This window comes from Barbus barbus (genome assembly GCF_936440315.1).
Source record: "Barbus barbus genome assembly, chromosome: 9".
NCBI lineage: Eukaryota > Metazoa > Chordata > Actinopteri > Cypriniformes > Cyprinidae > Barbus > Barbus barbus.
This window is the reverse complement of record NC_136737.1, coordinates 3,421,149-3,439,736: the sequence shown is the minus strand read 5'-3', so window position 1 is coordinate 3,439,736 and position 18,588 is coordinate 3,421,149. Positions and strand designations below refer to the sequence as shown.

The 18,588-nt window shown below is 44.4% G+C and overlaps 1 protein-coding gene across 2 annotated transcripts; it reads right to left on the bottom strand.

Moving 5' to 3' along the window:
* Window positions 1–4,985: 4,985 nt before the first annotated feature.
* Window positions 4,986–9,645, bottom strand: LOC306875154 (uncharacterized protein). Of its 2 annotated transcripts, none has more exons than XM_079425591.1 (3): window positions 9,430–9,645; window positions 7,599–7,998; window positions 4,986–7,169 (listed from the first exon to the last, which is right to left on the bottom strand). In XM_079425591.1, the coding sequence occupies exons 2-3, from the start codon at window positions 7,645–7,647 to the stop codon at window positions 6,169–6,171; spliced, it is 1,050 nt and encodes a 349-aa protein (XP_079281717.1). In that variant the 5' UTR covers window positions 7,648–7,998; window positions 9,430–9,645; the 3' UTR covers window positions 4,986–6,168. The 2 variants fall into 2 exon arrangements, with proteins under 2 accessions (XP_079281717.1, XP_079281716.1); XM_079425590.1 differs by lacking the exon at window positions 9,430–9,645 and adding an exon at window positions 8,642–8,807.
* Window positions 9,646–18,588: the final 8,943 nt, after the last annotated feature.

Sequence of the window (18,588 nt, the reverse complement as noted above, 5' to 3'; positions counted from 1 at the left end):
CTGGCCGCCTTCGATGATGCGCTAGGTTTGGAAAGTCTAATCCAACATTCCATCCGTTGTGCCACCCGAATGGATTCCTGCCTCTCAGAGATCTCTACCGAGAGCCGCCGAACTCCCCTTCTTACCCGCCAGATGGAGCCACACTACCCCGACCCTGCTCAGGAACCCATGCAGCTCGACAGCCACCGCCTATCTGCGCAGGAGAGAGCCAGACGACTTGGACTCGGATTGTGTCTTTACTGCGGGGAGAAGGGGCATCTCCGAGCAGCCTGCCCTGTACGACCGCCTCGCTTAGTGGTAAGCGCAGTGAAGTCCAATGTGCCCAATGTAAAACCCCTGACCATAGAAGTGCTACTCACCAGCTCCAAATGCTCTCTTCCAGTCACTGCCCTCCTCGACTCCGGGTCTGCAGGGAATTTCATCTCGGGCAGTCTCTGCCGCCAGCTCGGCCTCCCTACAACAGCCACTCCGCGGGAATACAAGATCTACTCCGTGACGGGTACTTCCATCAGCCAAGGGTGCGTAAGTCGCTGGTCGAAACCAGTACATATTCAAATAGGAGTTTTGCATGAGGAAATGATTCAATTTCTTGTTCTTGAGGGTTCCACCGTCGATATCATTTTGGGCAGACCATGGTTCATACAGCATGAACCCACTCTTTCCTGGCGGACTGGTGAGGTGATGAAATGGGGAGAGACCTGTTTTGACCACTGTTTCCCCAGAGCACCCAGACCTTGCTCCCTAGCTAAAGATTCCCTAGCACTGAACACCACTTCCATTGAGAGTCCCCCCGAAAGACAGTCAGTGGCGATACCCACCTGTTATTATGATTTCCAAGACGTTTTCTGCCCCAAGAGGGCTTCCCAGCTACCACCCCATCGACCCTGGGATTGCGCAATCGACCTCCTTCCGGGTGAGTCAGTGCCCCACGGAAGGATCTATCCTCTTTCCATCCCCGAGCAGAAGGCCATGGAGGACTACATTGAGGAGGCCCTTAAGCAAGGATACATTCGTCCATCCACGTCCCCTGCTTCCTCAAGCTTCTTCTTTGTGGCGAAGAAGGATGGCGGGTTACGCCCATGTATCGACTATCGTGCCCTGAATAAGATCACGGTGAAGTTCCGCTATCCACTTCCCCTCGTTCCTACAGCTCTGGAACAGCTCCGTGGTGCCACCGTGTTCACCAAGTTAGACCTCCGCAGCGCCTACAATCTGATCCGAATACGTGAGGGGGACGAATGGAAGACTGCCTTCGTGACCCCTACGGGCCACTATGAATATCTAGTTATGCCCTATGGCCTCGTCAACGCCCCCTCCGTATTTCAAGATTTTATGCATGAGGTACTCCGGGAGTTCCTCCATAAGTTCGTTCTGGTATACATCGATGATATACTGATATACTCCCGGAGTATGGCCGAACATCGTCGCCACGTTGCGGAGGTCCTGCAACGCCTGAGGGAGTATCAACTGTTCCTTAAGGCTGAAAAATGTTCCTTCCATCTTCCCTCAGTGCAGTTCCTTGGATATAACATCAGTAGCGGTGGCATCCAAATGGACGAGGGGAAAGTGAAGGCAGTCCGGGAATGGCCCACTCCTGACTCCATCAAGGGACTCCAACGTTTCCTGGGGTTCGCCAATTTCTATCGCAGATTTATACGGAATTACAGCTCCATAGCCGCCCCTCTCACTAACCTGCTCCGCAACAGACCTAAGACCCTCATCTGGACCCCTGCCGCCACCCAGGCCCTCCAAGCGCTAAGGGATGCTTTCACCAAGGCCCCTGTCCTAGTTCACCCAGACCCCAGGAAACCATTCATTGTGGAAGTTGATGCGTCCACTTCAGGAGTTGGTGCCATTCTCTCACAGGAGCAGGGGACACCAGCCCGACTCCATCCATGTGCCTTCTACTCCCGTAAGCTCAGCCCGGCGGAGCATAATTATGACATCGGGAACCGGGAGCTTCTTGCCATCAAGCTGGCCTTAGAGGAATGGAGGCATTGGTTGGAGGGAGCCCAACACCCCTTCTCCGTTTTCACCGATCATAAGAACCTACAATATCTCAAGGAGGCAAAGAGATTAAATCCCCGTCAGGCCCGGTGGGCACTTTTCTTCACTCGTTTCCATTTCACCATCTCTTACCGTCCAGGATCGAAGAACATCAAAGCCGACGCACTTTCCCGCCTATACGATGCACCAGATGAATGCTCCGAAGAACCCGAACCCGTAATTCCTGAAAAGATATTCGTCAACCCCATTCAGTGGGACTCCGATCCAGCAACCTCCTCCAATGCCCCAATCGAGACTCCGCCGGGCTGTCCGCCAGGACTACAGTTCATTCCCAGAACTCAACGCACCCAGCTCATCCATTCAGTACACTCATCCCTGGGCACTGGCCACCCTGGGGCCAACACCACCCTCTCGCTGCTACGAGATCGCTACTGGTGGCCCAACATGGCTGAGGATGTTCGGAGGTTCGTTCGAGGTTGTACTGATTGCGCGATGGCCAAGAATCCACGACGGCTCCCTGCTGGCAAATTGCTTCCCCTGCCTGTTCCTAATCGCCCCTGGTCACACCTCGGAGTCGATTTTGTCACGGATCTACCCCCTTCCGAAGGTAACACGTGTATCCTGGTCATCGTGGACAGGTTCTCTAAGGCCTGTCGGCTACTCCCTCTCAAAAATCTTCCCACAGCCATGGAGACAGCAGAACTCATGTTCAACTACGTCTTTCGCTACTTCGGAATTCCCGAAGATATCGTATCGGATCGCGGACCCCAATTTACCTCCCGTGTGTGGAGATCCTTCTTCCGGCTCCTAGGTGTGACCATTAGTCTCTCCTCAGGCTATCACCCCCAAACTAACGGGCAGACGGAACGCAAGATTCAAGAGGTAACCCGTTTCCTCCGAACCTTTTGCCATGGCCACCAGGACTCCTGGAACCAGTTCATTGGCTGGGCTGAGTATGCCCAGAACTCTCTCCGCCAGCCTGCTACCGGTATGACTCCATTCCAATGCATACTCGGTTACCAGCCACCCATGTTCCCTTGGTCAGGGGAACCCTCGGACGTACCCTCTGTGGATTTCTGGTTCCGGGAGAGCGAGAGGGTCTGGGACACAGCTCACCACCACCTACAACGTGCAGTGCGTAGGCGCAAGATGACAGCCGACCTTCGTAGAGCTGAGACTCCCATTTATCAACCTGGTCAGAAGGTCTGGCTGTCAACCAGGGACATCAGGATGCGCCTACCCTGCAAGAAGCTAAGTCCCAGATTTGTTGGCCCCTTCCCCATAGTCAGACAGATAAACCCCGTCACCTACCAGCTCCGATTGCCTCCCCAATACAGAATTCACCCCACCTTTCACGTCTCCCTACTAAAACCCTGTCATCCTTCTGTTTCTCCCCCCGCAGAGCCTGGTCCTGTAGCAGAAACCCCTCTCCCGTTGGTCATCGAGGATGGGACCATCTACCAGGTGAAGGACATATTAGACTCCCGACGCCGAGGCGGTCGTCTTGAATATCTCATTGACTGGGAGGGGTACGGCCCGGAAGAGAGGTCCAGGGTACCTCGGGATGACGTACTTGACCCGATCCTTCTGGAGGAATTCCATTCCAACCATCCACACCGTCCGGCGCCAAGAGGAAGAGGAAGACCGCCACGGCGTCGGGGTCCTCTGCCCTCAGGAGCGGGCCTTGGAGAGGGGGGTGATGTTACAGATCAGCCAGGCTCTGCCGCCTCACAATCACAGTGGTCACTCTCACCTGAGTTCTGATTTCTTTCACCTGTCCCTCATCACGTCACTCATTACCGGTTCCCATAAAAGCACACACTGCCTGACACTCGACGTCCGGTCTCGTTTTAACGAAGGAGGACTACTTCAGCTACTCCAAGCGCTAGTGTGTTTAGCTACCAAGTACTATCCTGCTACTTAACTTGCCTCCACTCTGCACCCTCAGGATCCTGTTCCTTGTCTGTTCCGGAGTTCCCGAGTCCCAGCTCCCAGTCAGCGGTGTGTGTGTTCACTCCTCTCCTCTCCGTGAGTGTGGCAAGAACGCATTACGCCAGTTCATCCCGGTCAAGGATTCCAGCGCTCATCCTCACTCGCTATTTCTGGTCACCAATAAAGATAACGCATACCGTTCCTCTGTCTCAGTCCTCTTCTGTAACAATAGGTACGTATTGCTGTGTTTTATTATGTTGATATAGGTACGTATTGCTGTGTTTTATTATGTTGATATAGGTACGTATTGCTGTGTTTTTATTATGTTGATATAGGTACGTATTGCTGTGTTTTATTATGTTAATATAGGTACGTATTGCTGTGTTTTATTATGTTGATATAGGTACGTATTGCTGTGTTTTTATTATGTTGATATAGGTACGTATTGCTGTGTTTTATTATGTTAATATAGGTACGTATTGCTGTGTTTTATTATGTTGATATAGGTACGTATTGCTGTGTTTTATTATGTTGATATAGGTACGTATTGCTGTGTTTTTATTATGTTGATATAGGTACGTATTGCTGTGTTTTATTATGTTAATATAGGTACGTATTGCTGTGTTTTATTATGTTGATATAGGTACGTATTGCTGTGTTTTATTATGTTGCTACATGTACGTATTGCTGTGTTTTTATTATGTTGATATAGGTACGTACTGCGGCGGTTCAGAATTCAAATATCCGGGGTCTGTCCCTAAAAGTTAATGTTCTATCGTTTTGGACATATGCCCTACACCAAACCCAGCCCTAAACCTACAACAGTGTTAACAACAGTGGAGTGGTGATGGCGCAGTGGATAAGACACATGCCTTTGGTGTGAGAGACCCGGGTTCGAATCTACTGTGAGACACCAATGTGTCCCTGAGCAAGACACTTAACCCCTAGTTGCTCCAGAGGCGTGCGACCTCTGACATATATAGCAATTGTAAGTCGCTTTGGATAAAAGCATCAGCTAAATGAATAAATGTAACAAATGCAAAACTGGTATAAAATGTATTTATTGATGCAACCGTGCCATTTCAACTTCCTTTAATGCAGATTTGAAATGTTTTGTCGAACCGTAGTTACATGGATTCAAACCGGAGCTCTTCGCCTCCTAAGTACATCTCCGTACTCCATGAGCTACTACTGAACAAACTTTCCGTCTATGAAAACCCATAGATACGAGGCTGGATATGTGCGATGCTAACATTCAAAAGCATCAGTTTTCAAAAGTTGATGAAAGCATAATGCGAGGCACTTGCTGCCTCAGATAACAGTTCCAGTCGTTCTAATGACAGACAAAACACTCCATTTCCGTCAATCGCTGGTCAAAGACCTTGTTATCTCCACTTGAACTTGAATTTCATTTAATGTTAAGTGCATTAAGTGCACACTGATCAGTAAAGTCTGATACAATACCAACGCTGACGATGCAGTGATGTTTAATTACTGAATTTTTTCCCCTTCATCCTCTTGTGAATCTTGAGACCCTCTTTGTCACAGCCATATCACCCTGCAGCCCAAGACCGGTTGCTCACTGAAGCTAAGCAGGGTTGAGCCTGGTCAGTACCTGGATGGGAGACCTCCTGGGAAAACTAGGTTGCTGTTGGAAGAGGTGTTAGTGAGGCCAGCAGGGGGTGCTCACCCTGCAGTCTGTGTGGGTCCTAATGCCCCGGTATAGTGACGGGGACACTATACTGTAAAAAGCACCGTCTTTCGGATGAGACGTTAAACCGAGGTCCTGACTCTCTGTGGTCATTAAAAAAAATAAAAATCCCATGGCACATCTCGTAAAGAGTAGGGGTGTAACCCCGGTGTCCTAGCCAAATTCCCTCTACTGGCCCTTGTCTATCATGGCCTCCTAATAATCCCCATACACTTGATTGGCTCAATGAGTCTCTCTCCTCTCCACCTGTAGCTGGTGTGTGGTGAGCGCACTGGCGCCGTTGTAGTGTGGCTGCCATTGCATCATCCAAGTGGATGCTGCACACTGGTGGTGGTTGAGGAGAGACCCCCCCACATGATTGTAAAGCGCTTTGGGTGTACGGCAATACACAATAAAGCGCTATATAAATGCATCATTCATTCATTCATTTGTACGTGAAACTCTTTCCACATTGATCACATTCGTACAGCTTCTCTCCAGTGTGGATGTTTATGTGTCGCTTAAGTCTTGCCGATTGTCTAAAACTCTTCCTTCTCTCTTTTCTTGTAAGGTTTCTCTCCAGTGTGGATCCTCTCATGTGATTTTAGGTCTCCTGACCGACTGAATCTCTTGTTGCAGTGTGAACACTTGTAAGGTTTCTCTACAGTGTGGATCCTCTGGTGCGATTTCAAATGTTGAGCCGTAATAAAAGTCTTTTCACACTCAAAGCACATATATTCTCTCACACCAGTGTGTATCTTCTGATGAACTTTTAAATTCTGCAGCAGTGAAAAACTCTTTCCACACAAAGAACATAAATGTGGTTTCTCCTTTGAATGAACACTCTGGTGCTCCTTCAGGCCTGAAGCCCACAAAAATGTTTTTCCACATTGATCACATTCATGCAGTTTCTCTCTAGTGTGCATGTTCATGTGTTTCTTAAGGCTTGATGATTGTGTGAAACTCTTCCCGCACTGATCACATGTGAACGGTTTCTCTCCAGTGTGGATCCTCATGTGAATCTCAAGACCATATTTGCTTGTCAAACTCTTTCCACACAAAGAACATGAATGTGGTTTCTCCTTCGTATGAACACTGAGGTGACTCTTCAGGACTGAAGCCCTCAAAAATGTTTTTCCACACAGATCACATTCATGCAGTTTCTCTCCAGTGTGGATGATCATGTGGTTCTTAAGGTGTGATGATTGTCTGAAACGCTTCCCGCACTGATCACATGTGAATGGTTTCTCTCCAGTGTGGATCCTCGTGTGGTTCTTAAGGGTTATTGATTGTGTGAATCTCTTCCCGCACTGATCACATGTGAATGGTTTCTCTCCAGTGTGGATCCTCATGTGAATCTTGAGTTTCTGTTTGCTTGTCAAACTCTTTCCACACTGAGTGCAGGTGAAAGATTTCTCATCTCTTCTTTTCTTTAAATCTTTCTGTTTGGTTTGAGAGCGACTCAAAGGTTTTTCTCCAGTTTTGACATGTTTCTCCTCTTCATTCAGTTCTTCATTCTCCTTGTTTTCTTCAATCAACTCTGACATTAAAGTAAAAAAAAAAAAAAATACAAACAATTTTCAGTAAATTGTTTTTTTTTTTTAAACAGAGATAAATGTGAAAATAAAGGACATGAAAGTGAACCGTGGTGTATTATTATTATATGTATTATTGCAACTATTACAATAGAGGCACACTTTTGTGCCTTGTTTCTGTAGTGAGAATAAATATGCTTGATCAACTACACAATTATCTAACATAAATGAATTATGTTGAAAAATAAATAAATAAAAAGTTTATAAAAGTACGCAGTTTATAAAAAGTGCCTTTGCCATTTTCTGCTTCAGCTAAATTATTGCACAGCTTTTACAATTTTTCCTACTGCAACAACAAATCTAAAACTGCTTGAAGCTTTATAACATTATTGTTCCTCAGCTTCATTGAAGAAGGATGAAGAATAAACACCAACCTGTTTGTTCTTCAGTGTGTTTAATTCTGCAGGGTTCTGGATCTCTCATGTTCTCTCTGTCCTTCAATAAACTCTGTCTCTGCAGATTTCACTTCTTCCTGATGCTCTGATGCTCGTCTTCACTTGTAGACTGATGAGAATATTCCAGCATTTATTGCTGAACTGCAGTGGGAGGAGCTTCACTGAAGGTGTGATTGTTGTGGGAGGAGCTTCACTGAAGGTGTGATTGTTGTGGGAGGAGCTTCACTGAAGGTGTGATTGTTGTGGGAGGAGCTTCACTGAAGGTGTGATTGTTGTGGGAGGAGCTTCACTGAAGGTGCGCTTGTTGTGGGAGGAGCTTCACTGAAGGTGTGGTTGTTGTGGGAGGAGCTTCACTGAAGGTGGAGCAGATCTGCCAAAACTAAGATAAATCAGTTAGAGTTTGTTTTTACACTAATTCACACATTATTGAGGTCTATCTATCCTTTCATCAAGCCATTCAGGATCAGCATCTCCCTTTTTATTTAAGTATTTGTGGGTAGAAAATTATATTTACTGAAATAAATTATTTTGCATAATATGATACAGAAAGAAGATAAAGACAGTGACACAACATATTGATCAACCATTATATATATATAAATATAATATATATATATTATATATAAAAATAAATATATGTATATTTTTATTAAAAAAAAAAATCTTTCCCTCTATCTTTCTCTCCACCTACTAGCTTGTACTTATTTGAACAATGACTGAGACTTGGTGTTAGGAGCACTTCCTCTGTCTGACTGCCTCTTCAAGATGAATCGCTTTTTGTATTCCCCAATTGTAAGTGGCTTTGGATAAAAGCGTCTGCCAAATGACTAAATGTATCTAAAATCATTGTTATAATTCCTGATAACTGCATTCATAGCAATTAAATAATTAGATCACTAACACATCTTTTTAAAAATCAACTTCATATATATCTATATTCACTAAGGCTCAACAAACAATCAAACAACCAATGTCTACATAAAAAGACAAATAAGCTCAGTTCTTAAACAAATGTTACTCACATGCTCGTCTGCTGCATGCGTTTTAATCAGCAGGGGCACAAATAACGCCGTACCCGACGAAAACAAGGCAGAAATGACCTTTAAATAAAATCTGTTTGGTTGTGTAAACACAAGAAAGCAGCCTGAATGACCAGACTCGACGCTGGCTGAGCGTGCGTGCGTGCGTGCGTGGTGACGTCATCACCGAGAGCCGCGCTGGTTGCCAAGTCCTCGGTTTTCCTGACGGATGCCCACCGAAACCCGACTGGGCTAGTTTATGCGCTATGCTATTGTAATATTTACCATTATATAATCAGAGGAGCATAGCAAAGTTTATGAAAGTGTCACTCCACAATACAATAACAAAATATATAAATATGTATAGTATTTTTATGTTACAGTAATCAGTGTCTAGCACACCTTCCTGAGGAAAGGATATGGACCAAGACATTGCAGTTACTACATGATAATTAGACAGAATTAAAGAAGTTCCAGATCTATACTTCTGCTCTTATTATTTCAGTTATTTTGCCTTTAATGTAAATAAACATGTGCAAACAATATAGTTGCTCTTGTGAATTTATTTAGATGTTAATTACATTTACTTACAAATTCACCATCATCATGTTGATATGCTATGTTACTATAAAACTCTTACGACAAACATGTCTTCTAATATCTTCAATTGTTGTGTATATACTGAGCTGCAGCGAACACATATTAAATGACTTCACTTGGACCCATAGTGCGAGCTGTCCGCTTGGTTTATAAACACGTTGCTGCTGATTGGACATTTTTGACACACTCACCAAACAACAGAAAACATATCTCAAACCCCGTTGCACACCATTTCCAGGAAACATGTCGTTCAACCCGGAAACCGGAGCAAAAAAGAAATCTTTGCCTATTATTTGTGGAGCAACTAAAAAAGTGAGTAAAAGTTGAAACAAATGAGGCAGGTCTCTCTCTTTACTGACTTACAAGATCTTGTAGGAAATGTTCTCTTTTTACAGCACTGAAGATGTGATTGTTGTAGGAGGAGCTTCACTGAATGTCTCTGTGGTTGAAGCAGATCTGCCAAAATCAACAATAAATCAGTTACTGAATTTGTGTTTTTCACTAATATACCTACAACTTCACCTCCAACTTCAATCTTTGAAGCAACCATGTTGTCTTTTTGTAAATCATTATATAACAGCGTTGACACAAATATGACTGCACATCAATGTAAAACACTCATTCAGTAACACTGCACTCACATATGTGATCATTCACACAATCTATGCATTTAAAAACCCAGACTCACTGTCTCTCTTTTGAGATCACTCTTTATTTCCTCACATGTGAGAGAGAAAAAGCAAGAGTTTTACCAAATAAAATTGATGCGCTACTTCTAAATGATATTGTTTGTTGTATTTTCAAAATGAGTTCATTTGGAATTATTCAGCCTTTAGGAACAAGCAAAAGGTTTAAATTATGCACATGCTGTGATAAAAAAGGCATACCTGCATACAAGTGGCTACAAAAGACAACATTGTGAATTGGTAAATGCATACACTTCTGACTAACGGTTACAGAACTTTCATAACTATTATTAACACACAACTATTTCTTTAACTGGCAAAATAACCCAGCACACAACAATTTAAGAAATTAAACTATTTGTAATTTGAGCTGCTAGCTAATAACCAGGCACCATAACAGTCCATTACCCTCTGAGGTCTGGAGAAGTTTTGACATGCCCTGACATTGGTGCTTTTCTTAGGTACATCTTAATGGTTGAAGACTGCATTCACTGTAATTCAATTTTGTGCTTTTGAAAAAAAAAAAGGTTTATGCATGGTTAGTGAAAAACTATTTTTTTAAGTCATTGAAATAAGGCCATAAAACACATACAGAACGTCTCGGTTACATAGGTAACCCTCGTTCCCTGAAGGAGGGAACGGAGACGTACGTCGGACTGACCGACGAATAGGAATCTCGCTAGAGAGGCCAATCTGCTTCGAGTGGAACTAAAACGAGCCAATGCACATTGGCATGCAATCATATGCAGCAGCTGCTCACCTCGCAGCGCGGGTATATAATGAGCAGCAGGTGCGTTGCATCTTCAGGTTTTTGCTGAGGAGCCGAACAGGTAAAGCGGGAGCATCAGCGGGGTCCAGCGACTGTGGCGACGGGACGTACGTCTCCGTTCCCTCCTTCAGGGAACGAGGGTTACCTATGTAACCGAGATGTTCCCATTCAGTCGGTCACGTTCGACGTACGTCGGACTGACCGACGAATAGGAATCCCTACCAAAGCGCCACAGGAGCTGCCCCCTTCCAGTGCTCTGTGGCAAGCCTCCTGAACCCCCTTTCTTAAGGACGGTGGGCCAGGGCCAACACAGAGAGTGTCGATCACTGCTGTTCACCAAACCCATTCAGTGAGACTAATGGATAACACTGGGAAAGCGTACCCTTTCCTTGGAAAGGGCCGCTGCGGAACCACATCCTTCCCCGAAGGAGTTATGTGGAGAGTACATATGGACCAACCCCGTAGGATTGTACTACACATGGAATACTGGGGTGACTCCAACCCAACGAGAGGTGGGTTCTCCCAGAGGGAAAGACACGGGCTTCGTTTAGGAGCAACTCGTGGAATAACACACATGGGATCCCCGTAGGGTCACACATATGGAACCCAGCCTAAATCCAGTTCTCAAGGATACAATGGAGTAAAGGCCTGGCGCCAACGCTCCGCCAAGTCTGGCTGCCAAAGGGTGATCGGAGGACTCAACAGGGTCTGCCTTGTAGGGACTCTCTGGAGCAATAAGCGCATGTAACGCAGCAAGCCGACACTAAGCCGGGACTTCTCCGTGCCTCTGACCTGAGGTGAGAACACGGGAGGAGACCGGCTCGACACAAAGGCTATAGAATCTAGAGAACGTGTTAGGTGTCGCCCAGCCCGCAGCTCTACAAATATCTGTCAGCGAGGCGCCACGAGCCAGCGCCCAGGAGGATGCCACGCCTCTCGTAGAGTGGGCATGCAACCTGAGCGGGCAGGGCACGCCTTGTGCTTGGTAAGCCAAGGCAATGGCGTCCACTACCCAGTGGGCCATCCTCTGCTTGGAGACAGCCTTTCCCTTCTGCTGGCCTCCGTAACAGACAAAGAGCTGGTCTGAGGTCCTGAGGCTTCGAGTTCTGTCTATCTACAGTTGCAAAGCACGAACTGGACAGAGCAAAGCCAGGGCTGGGTCTGCCTCCTCCGGGGGCAGCGCTTGCAGGCTCACTACCTGGTCCCTGAAGGGAGTGGTAGGAACCTTTGGCACATAGCCAAGCCGGGGTCTCAGTACCACGTGGCTGTCACCCGGCCCGAACTCTAGGCACGATTCGTCGACCGAAAATGCCTGCAGGTCCCCTACCCTCTTGATGGAGGCCAGTGCAACCAGCAGCAAAGTCTTCATAGACAGAATCTTTAAGTCTGCTGACTGCTGACGGCTCAAAGGGAGCAATCTGGAGTGCTCGAAGCACAAGAGCAAGGTCCCAAGAGGGTAAGGAGGGGGGTCAAGGAGGATTTAACCGTCTCGCCCCCCTAAGGAACCTGACGACCAGGTCGTGCTTACCAACGGACTTACCATCGATGTGGTCGTGGCATGCGGAAATAGGGGCAGCATGAACTTTGAGGGTGGAGGGAGCCAGCCTACGCGCCAACCCTTGCTGCAAGAAAGAAAGCACGACACCGATCGAACATCTTCGGGGGTCTTCTCGGCGAGAAGAACACCACTCGACAAACAGGTTCCACTTCAAGGCGTAAGCACGTCTCGTAGACGGTGCACGTGCCGAAGCGATGGTGTTAAGTACCTCAGGGGGTAAGTCACCTAGAACCTCCGCGTCCCGTCCAGGGACCAGACATGGAGTTTCCAGAGGTCTGGACGCAGGTGCCAAAGGGTGCCCCGTCTCTGAGAAAGTAAAGTAAAGTCGTGACGTATTGTCAAGTATGGTGACCCATACTCGAAATTGGTGCTCTGCGTTTAACCCATCCAAGTGCACACACACAACAGTGAGTAGTGAACAAATGCACACACACACACACACACACCGTGAACACACACCCGGAGCAGTGGGCAGCCATTTATGCTGCGGCGCCCGGGGAGCAGTTGGGGGTTCGGTGCCTTGCTCAAGGGCACCTCAGTCGTGGTATTGAGGGTGGAGAGAGCACTGGACATTCACTCCCCCCACCTACAATCCCTGCCGGCCGGGGACTCGAACCCGCAACCTTTCGATTACGAGTCCAATTCTCTAACCATTAGGCAAAGAAGATCCCTCCTCAGAGGAATTTGCCAGGGAGAGGCTGTCGCGAGGAGCGTGAGTTCTGGGAACCAGGTCCGGCTGGGCCAATATGGCGCAACTAGCAGGACCTGCTCCTCGTCCTCCCTGACTTTGCACAAGGTCTGTGCAAGTAGGCTCACTGGGGGAAACGCATATTTGCGAAGGCCCCGGGGCCAGCTGTGCGCCAGTGCATCTGTACCGAGTGTTCCCCCGGACAGGGAGTAGAACCACTGGCAGTGAGAGGTTTCCGGCGAGGCAAACAGGTCTACCTGAGCTTCGCCGAACTCGCCCCAAATCAGCTGGACCACCTGGGGGTGGAGTCGCCACTCTCCCGGCAGCGCAGCTCGTGAGAGCTCGTCGGCCACACGGTTGAGCACACCAGTTTGCTCTTTTCCCAGTTGACCTGAAGTCCCAACTGGCTGAGGTGACTGAGCACCAAATCCCTGTGTTCTCATAACTGCTCCCGAGACTGAGCAAGAATGAGCCAGTCGTCGAGATAGTTGAGGATGCGAACGCCCTGTTCTCTCATGGGAACAAGGGCTCCTTCCACGACTTTCGTGAAGACGCGGGGAGACAGGGCCAGCCTGAAGGGCAGGACCTTGTACTGATATGCTCGACCCTCAAACGCAAAGCGCAGAAACGGCCTGTGTCGAGGAAGAATCGAGACATGAAAGTACGCGTCCTTCAGGTCGATCTGTTTTGTTTTATTTAGCTTACTATTGTGTTAGAGTAGTGAAATAAACTTTGATTTTATTAAAAGTACAAGCCAGTAATGCCTGTGAAGTAATATGTTAGCATAGCACACAATCTTCTACAGCTAGTCAACTAACTGCTAACTGTGCTCTGTAGCATCTGAGCTATGTTGCTAAAACTATCTTTTGGATCTAATGTAATTATTTCCCACATCCAAGTTCAAGGTTATAATATGCAAAAGTCTGAACATTAATCTCTTAATTTTACAGTAAGTAGTGAAATTTACCCAAAATAAAGGCTTAAACATCTAAATAACTCACATTTAAGGGGCTACTCTTTTGGTGAAAGCTTTTAGACAGCTTTCAAAATGGCCGCCAGACAGAGTGAACACATGGAGACTCGTATCTCAGCGTGCAATGATCTGATTAACCTGAAATTATAGGAGGGAAGTCGTGGCCTAATGGTTAGAGAGTCAGAATTGTAATCCGAAGGTTGCGGGTTCGAGTCTCCGGCCGGCCGGAATTGTAGGTGGGGGGAGTGAATGTCCAGAGCTCTCTCCACCCTCAATACCACGACTGAGGTGCCCTTGAGCAAGGCACCGAACCCCCAACTGCTCCCCGGGCGCTGCAGCATAAAATGGCTGCCCACTGCTCCGGCTGTATGTTCACGGTGTGTGTGTGTTCACTGCTGTGTGTGTGCACGTTGGATGGGTTAAATGCAGAGCATGAATTCCGAGTATGGGTCACCATACTTGGCTGAATGTCACTTCACTTCACTTCATATAGTAACAGACATATGAATTGGTTAAGACATCAAGTTGGATAATAAATATTTTTTATTTTTATAATCTGATCTCAAAAATGGAAGTGTGCTTAATGAGTACGTTTACTTTATTTGAATGATAATTTGTTTTTTTCTCATAAGTTTTGTAGAATTTGGTTTACAATGTTGATCTGATTAGCGTGAAATCAGCTGGACGCTCGCTGCTGCTTCAGCCGTCATATGGTAGAATATCCAAATAAAACTGTGTGTTCAACAAGCTGACAGAAGTCCATCAATCTCTTTGTTGGAAACTTTAAAATGACAAAGTATAATTGTTTCTCCATGGCTACGAGGAGAATCAGAGATTGTAGGTCACATACACCAACACACTGTATTTTTTATATTTAGTTCAACAAAAGTAAAGTAAAGTCGTGACGTATTGTCAAGTATGGTGACCCATACTCGAAATTGGTGCTCTGCGTTTAACCCATCCAAGTGCACACACACAGCGAGTAGTGAACAAATGCACACACACACACACCGTGAACACACACCCGGAGCAGTGGGCAGCCATGCTGCAGCGCCCGGGGAGCAGTTGGGGGTTCGGTGCCTTGCTCAAGGGCACCTCAGTCGTGGTATTGAGGGTGGAGAGAGCGCTGGACATTCACTCACCTCACCTACAATTCCTGCCGGCCGGGGACTCGAACCCGCAACCTTTCGATTACGAGTCCGACTCTCTAACCATTAGGCCACGACTTCCCCAAAAGACAAGCGATATCAAATCCCTAGGAGCTTGTGAACAGTTTTGTTTGAAAAAAAAAAACCCATTGCATTGTCCAGTTTTCTCTCAGAAAGATGATCTGAGTTACTATTGCAATTCTCGATGCAAAATGAATGACATACAATGGTGACATTTTTCACAATCACAACAAAAAAATTAAAATACTGCCTGCTCCAGGGTATTTCCAGACTATCATACGCTGCTCAGTCTCTCCGAACACTCAAGAATACTGACAAAATGTTATTCAATTTCATATGGAAAAATGGCATACATTGCATAAAAAAATATCTGTGGTTTTAAATACCAATGAAAATGGTGGTCTCAATATGTTAGATTTTTGTATGTTTAATAATACTCTTAAATTCAATTGGGCCAAATACTTTATTAAAAATCCAACCTCTGTCTGGAACTTTATTCCACATTACATTTTTTCCAAATTTGGTGGGTTTCATTTTTTATTACTCTATGATTATAATGAAAAATGACTGGATAATATAAGTTTCATAAACAGGTCCTTCTCGCCTGGGCTGTATTATACAAGCACAACTTTTCTCCTCATGAATAATTGATCTGGAACAACGCTGATATTCTGTATAAAAACAAATCTTTTTTTTACCAGCGTTGGTTTGAGGCAGATATCTTACTCGCAAATCAGTAGTTTAATGAAAATGGCCACTTATTAAATTATAAAGAACTTCTTTATCGTTTTAATATTCCCATTATCCCTAAATAATTTGCTGTTGTTTTTGACGCCATACCATCTGGAGTTATTAGACTGTTTCAAATGACCCCTATCCTTCTATTTTACCTTCTTTAGATCCTACTATTTCAGTGGTGGGAAAACAGTGCTTTTCTGCCTCTTCTTCTAATAAATCAATACGTTTGTTATTTCTTAATGATTTTGTGTCAATCCTAAATGTTACAGTTTATTGCGATGCTTTTGTCTCTGATATTGTCTGGAGGAAAGTATGGTTGATTTTAAATAGATACTTAATTACTAAGATAAAAGGAGTTTCCTTTTGAATTATCCATCCTGTTAATACTTTCTTAAAGAAATGTACAAAAGATATTGATACAATCTGTTATTTTTGCAAACAGCACTCGTGCATTTATTTTGGCACTGCCATTACCCTAAATTGCAGTGGAAAAACCTCTCCTTATTTGTTATTGAGAATATTGATAAAGATTTTTCTTTACTTTGGGAAAAATGTTTTGATCATTCAAAAAAAGTGCATTTACTAAAAAATAAATTGCATTTAATCTCCTTATTTTAAAAACACAAGCTGCGTAGGGCCCCCGAAACCCCAGACGTTGTCCACATTAACTACTGCATTACATATTTCAACCTTAGATTTTTTTTAAATCATATGATTTAATTATAGTTTAATTAATAGTTTTTCTTGAACTCAAGAACCCCCTGAAATTCCTTTGTGATCCCCTTTTGGGAAACCTTGCTCTTAGGTATCTTGACATAAATGCACAAACAATAAATACAATAGAATTTTAAAACACTATAAAAAAAATTAACATCAAAGTGGCCTCAATGCAAATCCCATCTAACACCCAATCTAAAATGTAATCGAACAGGAAGATACTGAAAACGATAAACAATGACAATTTTAACCTTCGGAAATAAAATGTAAAAGACAAAAATCGATATTTATGAAATTAGCATTTCATAAACAAATTAATTGTTTGCCACAATGACAGAAATGTTACAGACAACTCATGCCTTTACATAGTTTATTATAAAAAGAAATGCAACCAATTTAAAGAAATTGAATTGATTACAAAAACTGACTACCAAGGCTTTGATTAGTGTTTTAAAACGCTGAATAAGAACGTACCAAGAATGCTTATAATTTAGGCCAGACTCAATTACTTTACCTAACCTGAGAATAATAACAGGGTTAAAGGTGTTAATAGCAAAGTACAAACTGCAAAAGATCTCCTTTTCTCTTAAAAGTGTTACAGACTCTTCTTCAGACTCATCAACAAGAACGGCTTGTAAAATAAAAAAAAAAACCTTGCATTTCAGAAAATCTAATACTACAAAACAACCATCTTTGAGTTGATCTGAATCTCACAGATGAAACTGACGGACTTTAAGATGAAGTCTTTCATGGTGAAAACCAAAGAGGTTTCTTTTTTCCCCCCCGTCACATCTTAAGGCTGATTAGGATAAGATTTTATTGCTCAATGAATTGTCAAGTTTGGAGAGGACGCGGCGTCTGACGAGGATCTGCTTATTGTGATTGATACGTTTCTCTCCAGTGTGGATCCTCTCATGCATTTTCAGTTGTGCTGACTGAATAAATCTCTTTCCACAGTGTGAACACTTGTATGGTTTCTCTCCAGTGTGGATCCGCCGGTGCTGTTTCAAATGTTGAGGTCTAATAAAACTCTTCCCACAATCAACGCATACGTGATTTCTCACACCAGTGTGTATCTTCTGATGTTCTTTCAACAATTTCAGCAGTGAAAAACTCTTTCCACACAAAGAACATGAATGTGGTTTCTCATTCGAATGAACTATCAGGTGATTCTTCAGGGATGAAGCCCACAAAAACTTTTTTCCACACCGATCACATGTGTACAGTTTCTCTCTAGTGTGGGCGTTCATGTGGCCCTTAAGGCGTGACGATTTTTTAAAACTCTTCCCACACTGATCACAAGTGTGTGGTTTCTCTCCACTGTGGATCTTCATGTGAACCTCGAGACGGTGTTTGAATGCAAAAAGGCGTGACGATTTTTTAAAACTCTTCCCACACTGATCACATTCATGCAGCTTCTCTCCAGTGTGGATGATCATGTGTCTCTTAAGGTGTCCTTGTTGTCTGAAACTCTTCCCACACTGATCACATGTGAACGGTTTCTCTCCAGTGTGGATCCTCATGTGAATCTTGAGACTCTTCTTGCATGTTAAACTCTTTCCACACTGAGTGCAGCTGAAGCTTTTCTTGTCTCTTCTATTCAGTAAAGATATAATTTGGGAGCAAGTTTTTTCTTCAGTTTTGACATGTTTCTCCACCAGGTCTGAAATAAAAATGAACAAGAAATACATTATAAATATATCTTGTAAATAAATAAGAGAAATGTTGGGTGAAAGGTCATAAAAGTGAACCTGAAAGAGGCTACACAAAGTTATGATCATTTTCATGCGGTTTTATTCTTCCGTATGTATGTGCTGTACATGTGGAAGAATTGACAATAAAGCAGACTTGACTTGACTTTTATCAATATTTTTCCAGGAAACTATTCAACGTTTGATCAATTCCACAATTATCTACACTGTAAAGTGATGTTGACTTAAAAAAAAAAAAAAAAAATTTAGGAAACCCCTTGCCTTAAAATATCAAGCAAATAATAATAAAAAGTTAAGTGAACTTGACAATTCACTTAATGTATTTTTTTAAATTATTATT

Bases quoted from the DNA above. Each gene is read 5' to 3' on its own strand.
- LOC306875154 (XM_079425591.1), bottom strand. From the start codon at position 7,647: ATGAGAGATCCAGAACCCTGCAGAATTAAACACACTGAAGAACAAACA. The intron at 7,170-7,598 runs GTTGGTGTTTAT...CTTTAATGTCAG, and splicing joins ACACACTGAAGAACAAACAG to AGTTGATTGAAGAAAACAAG.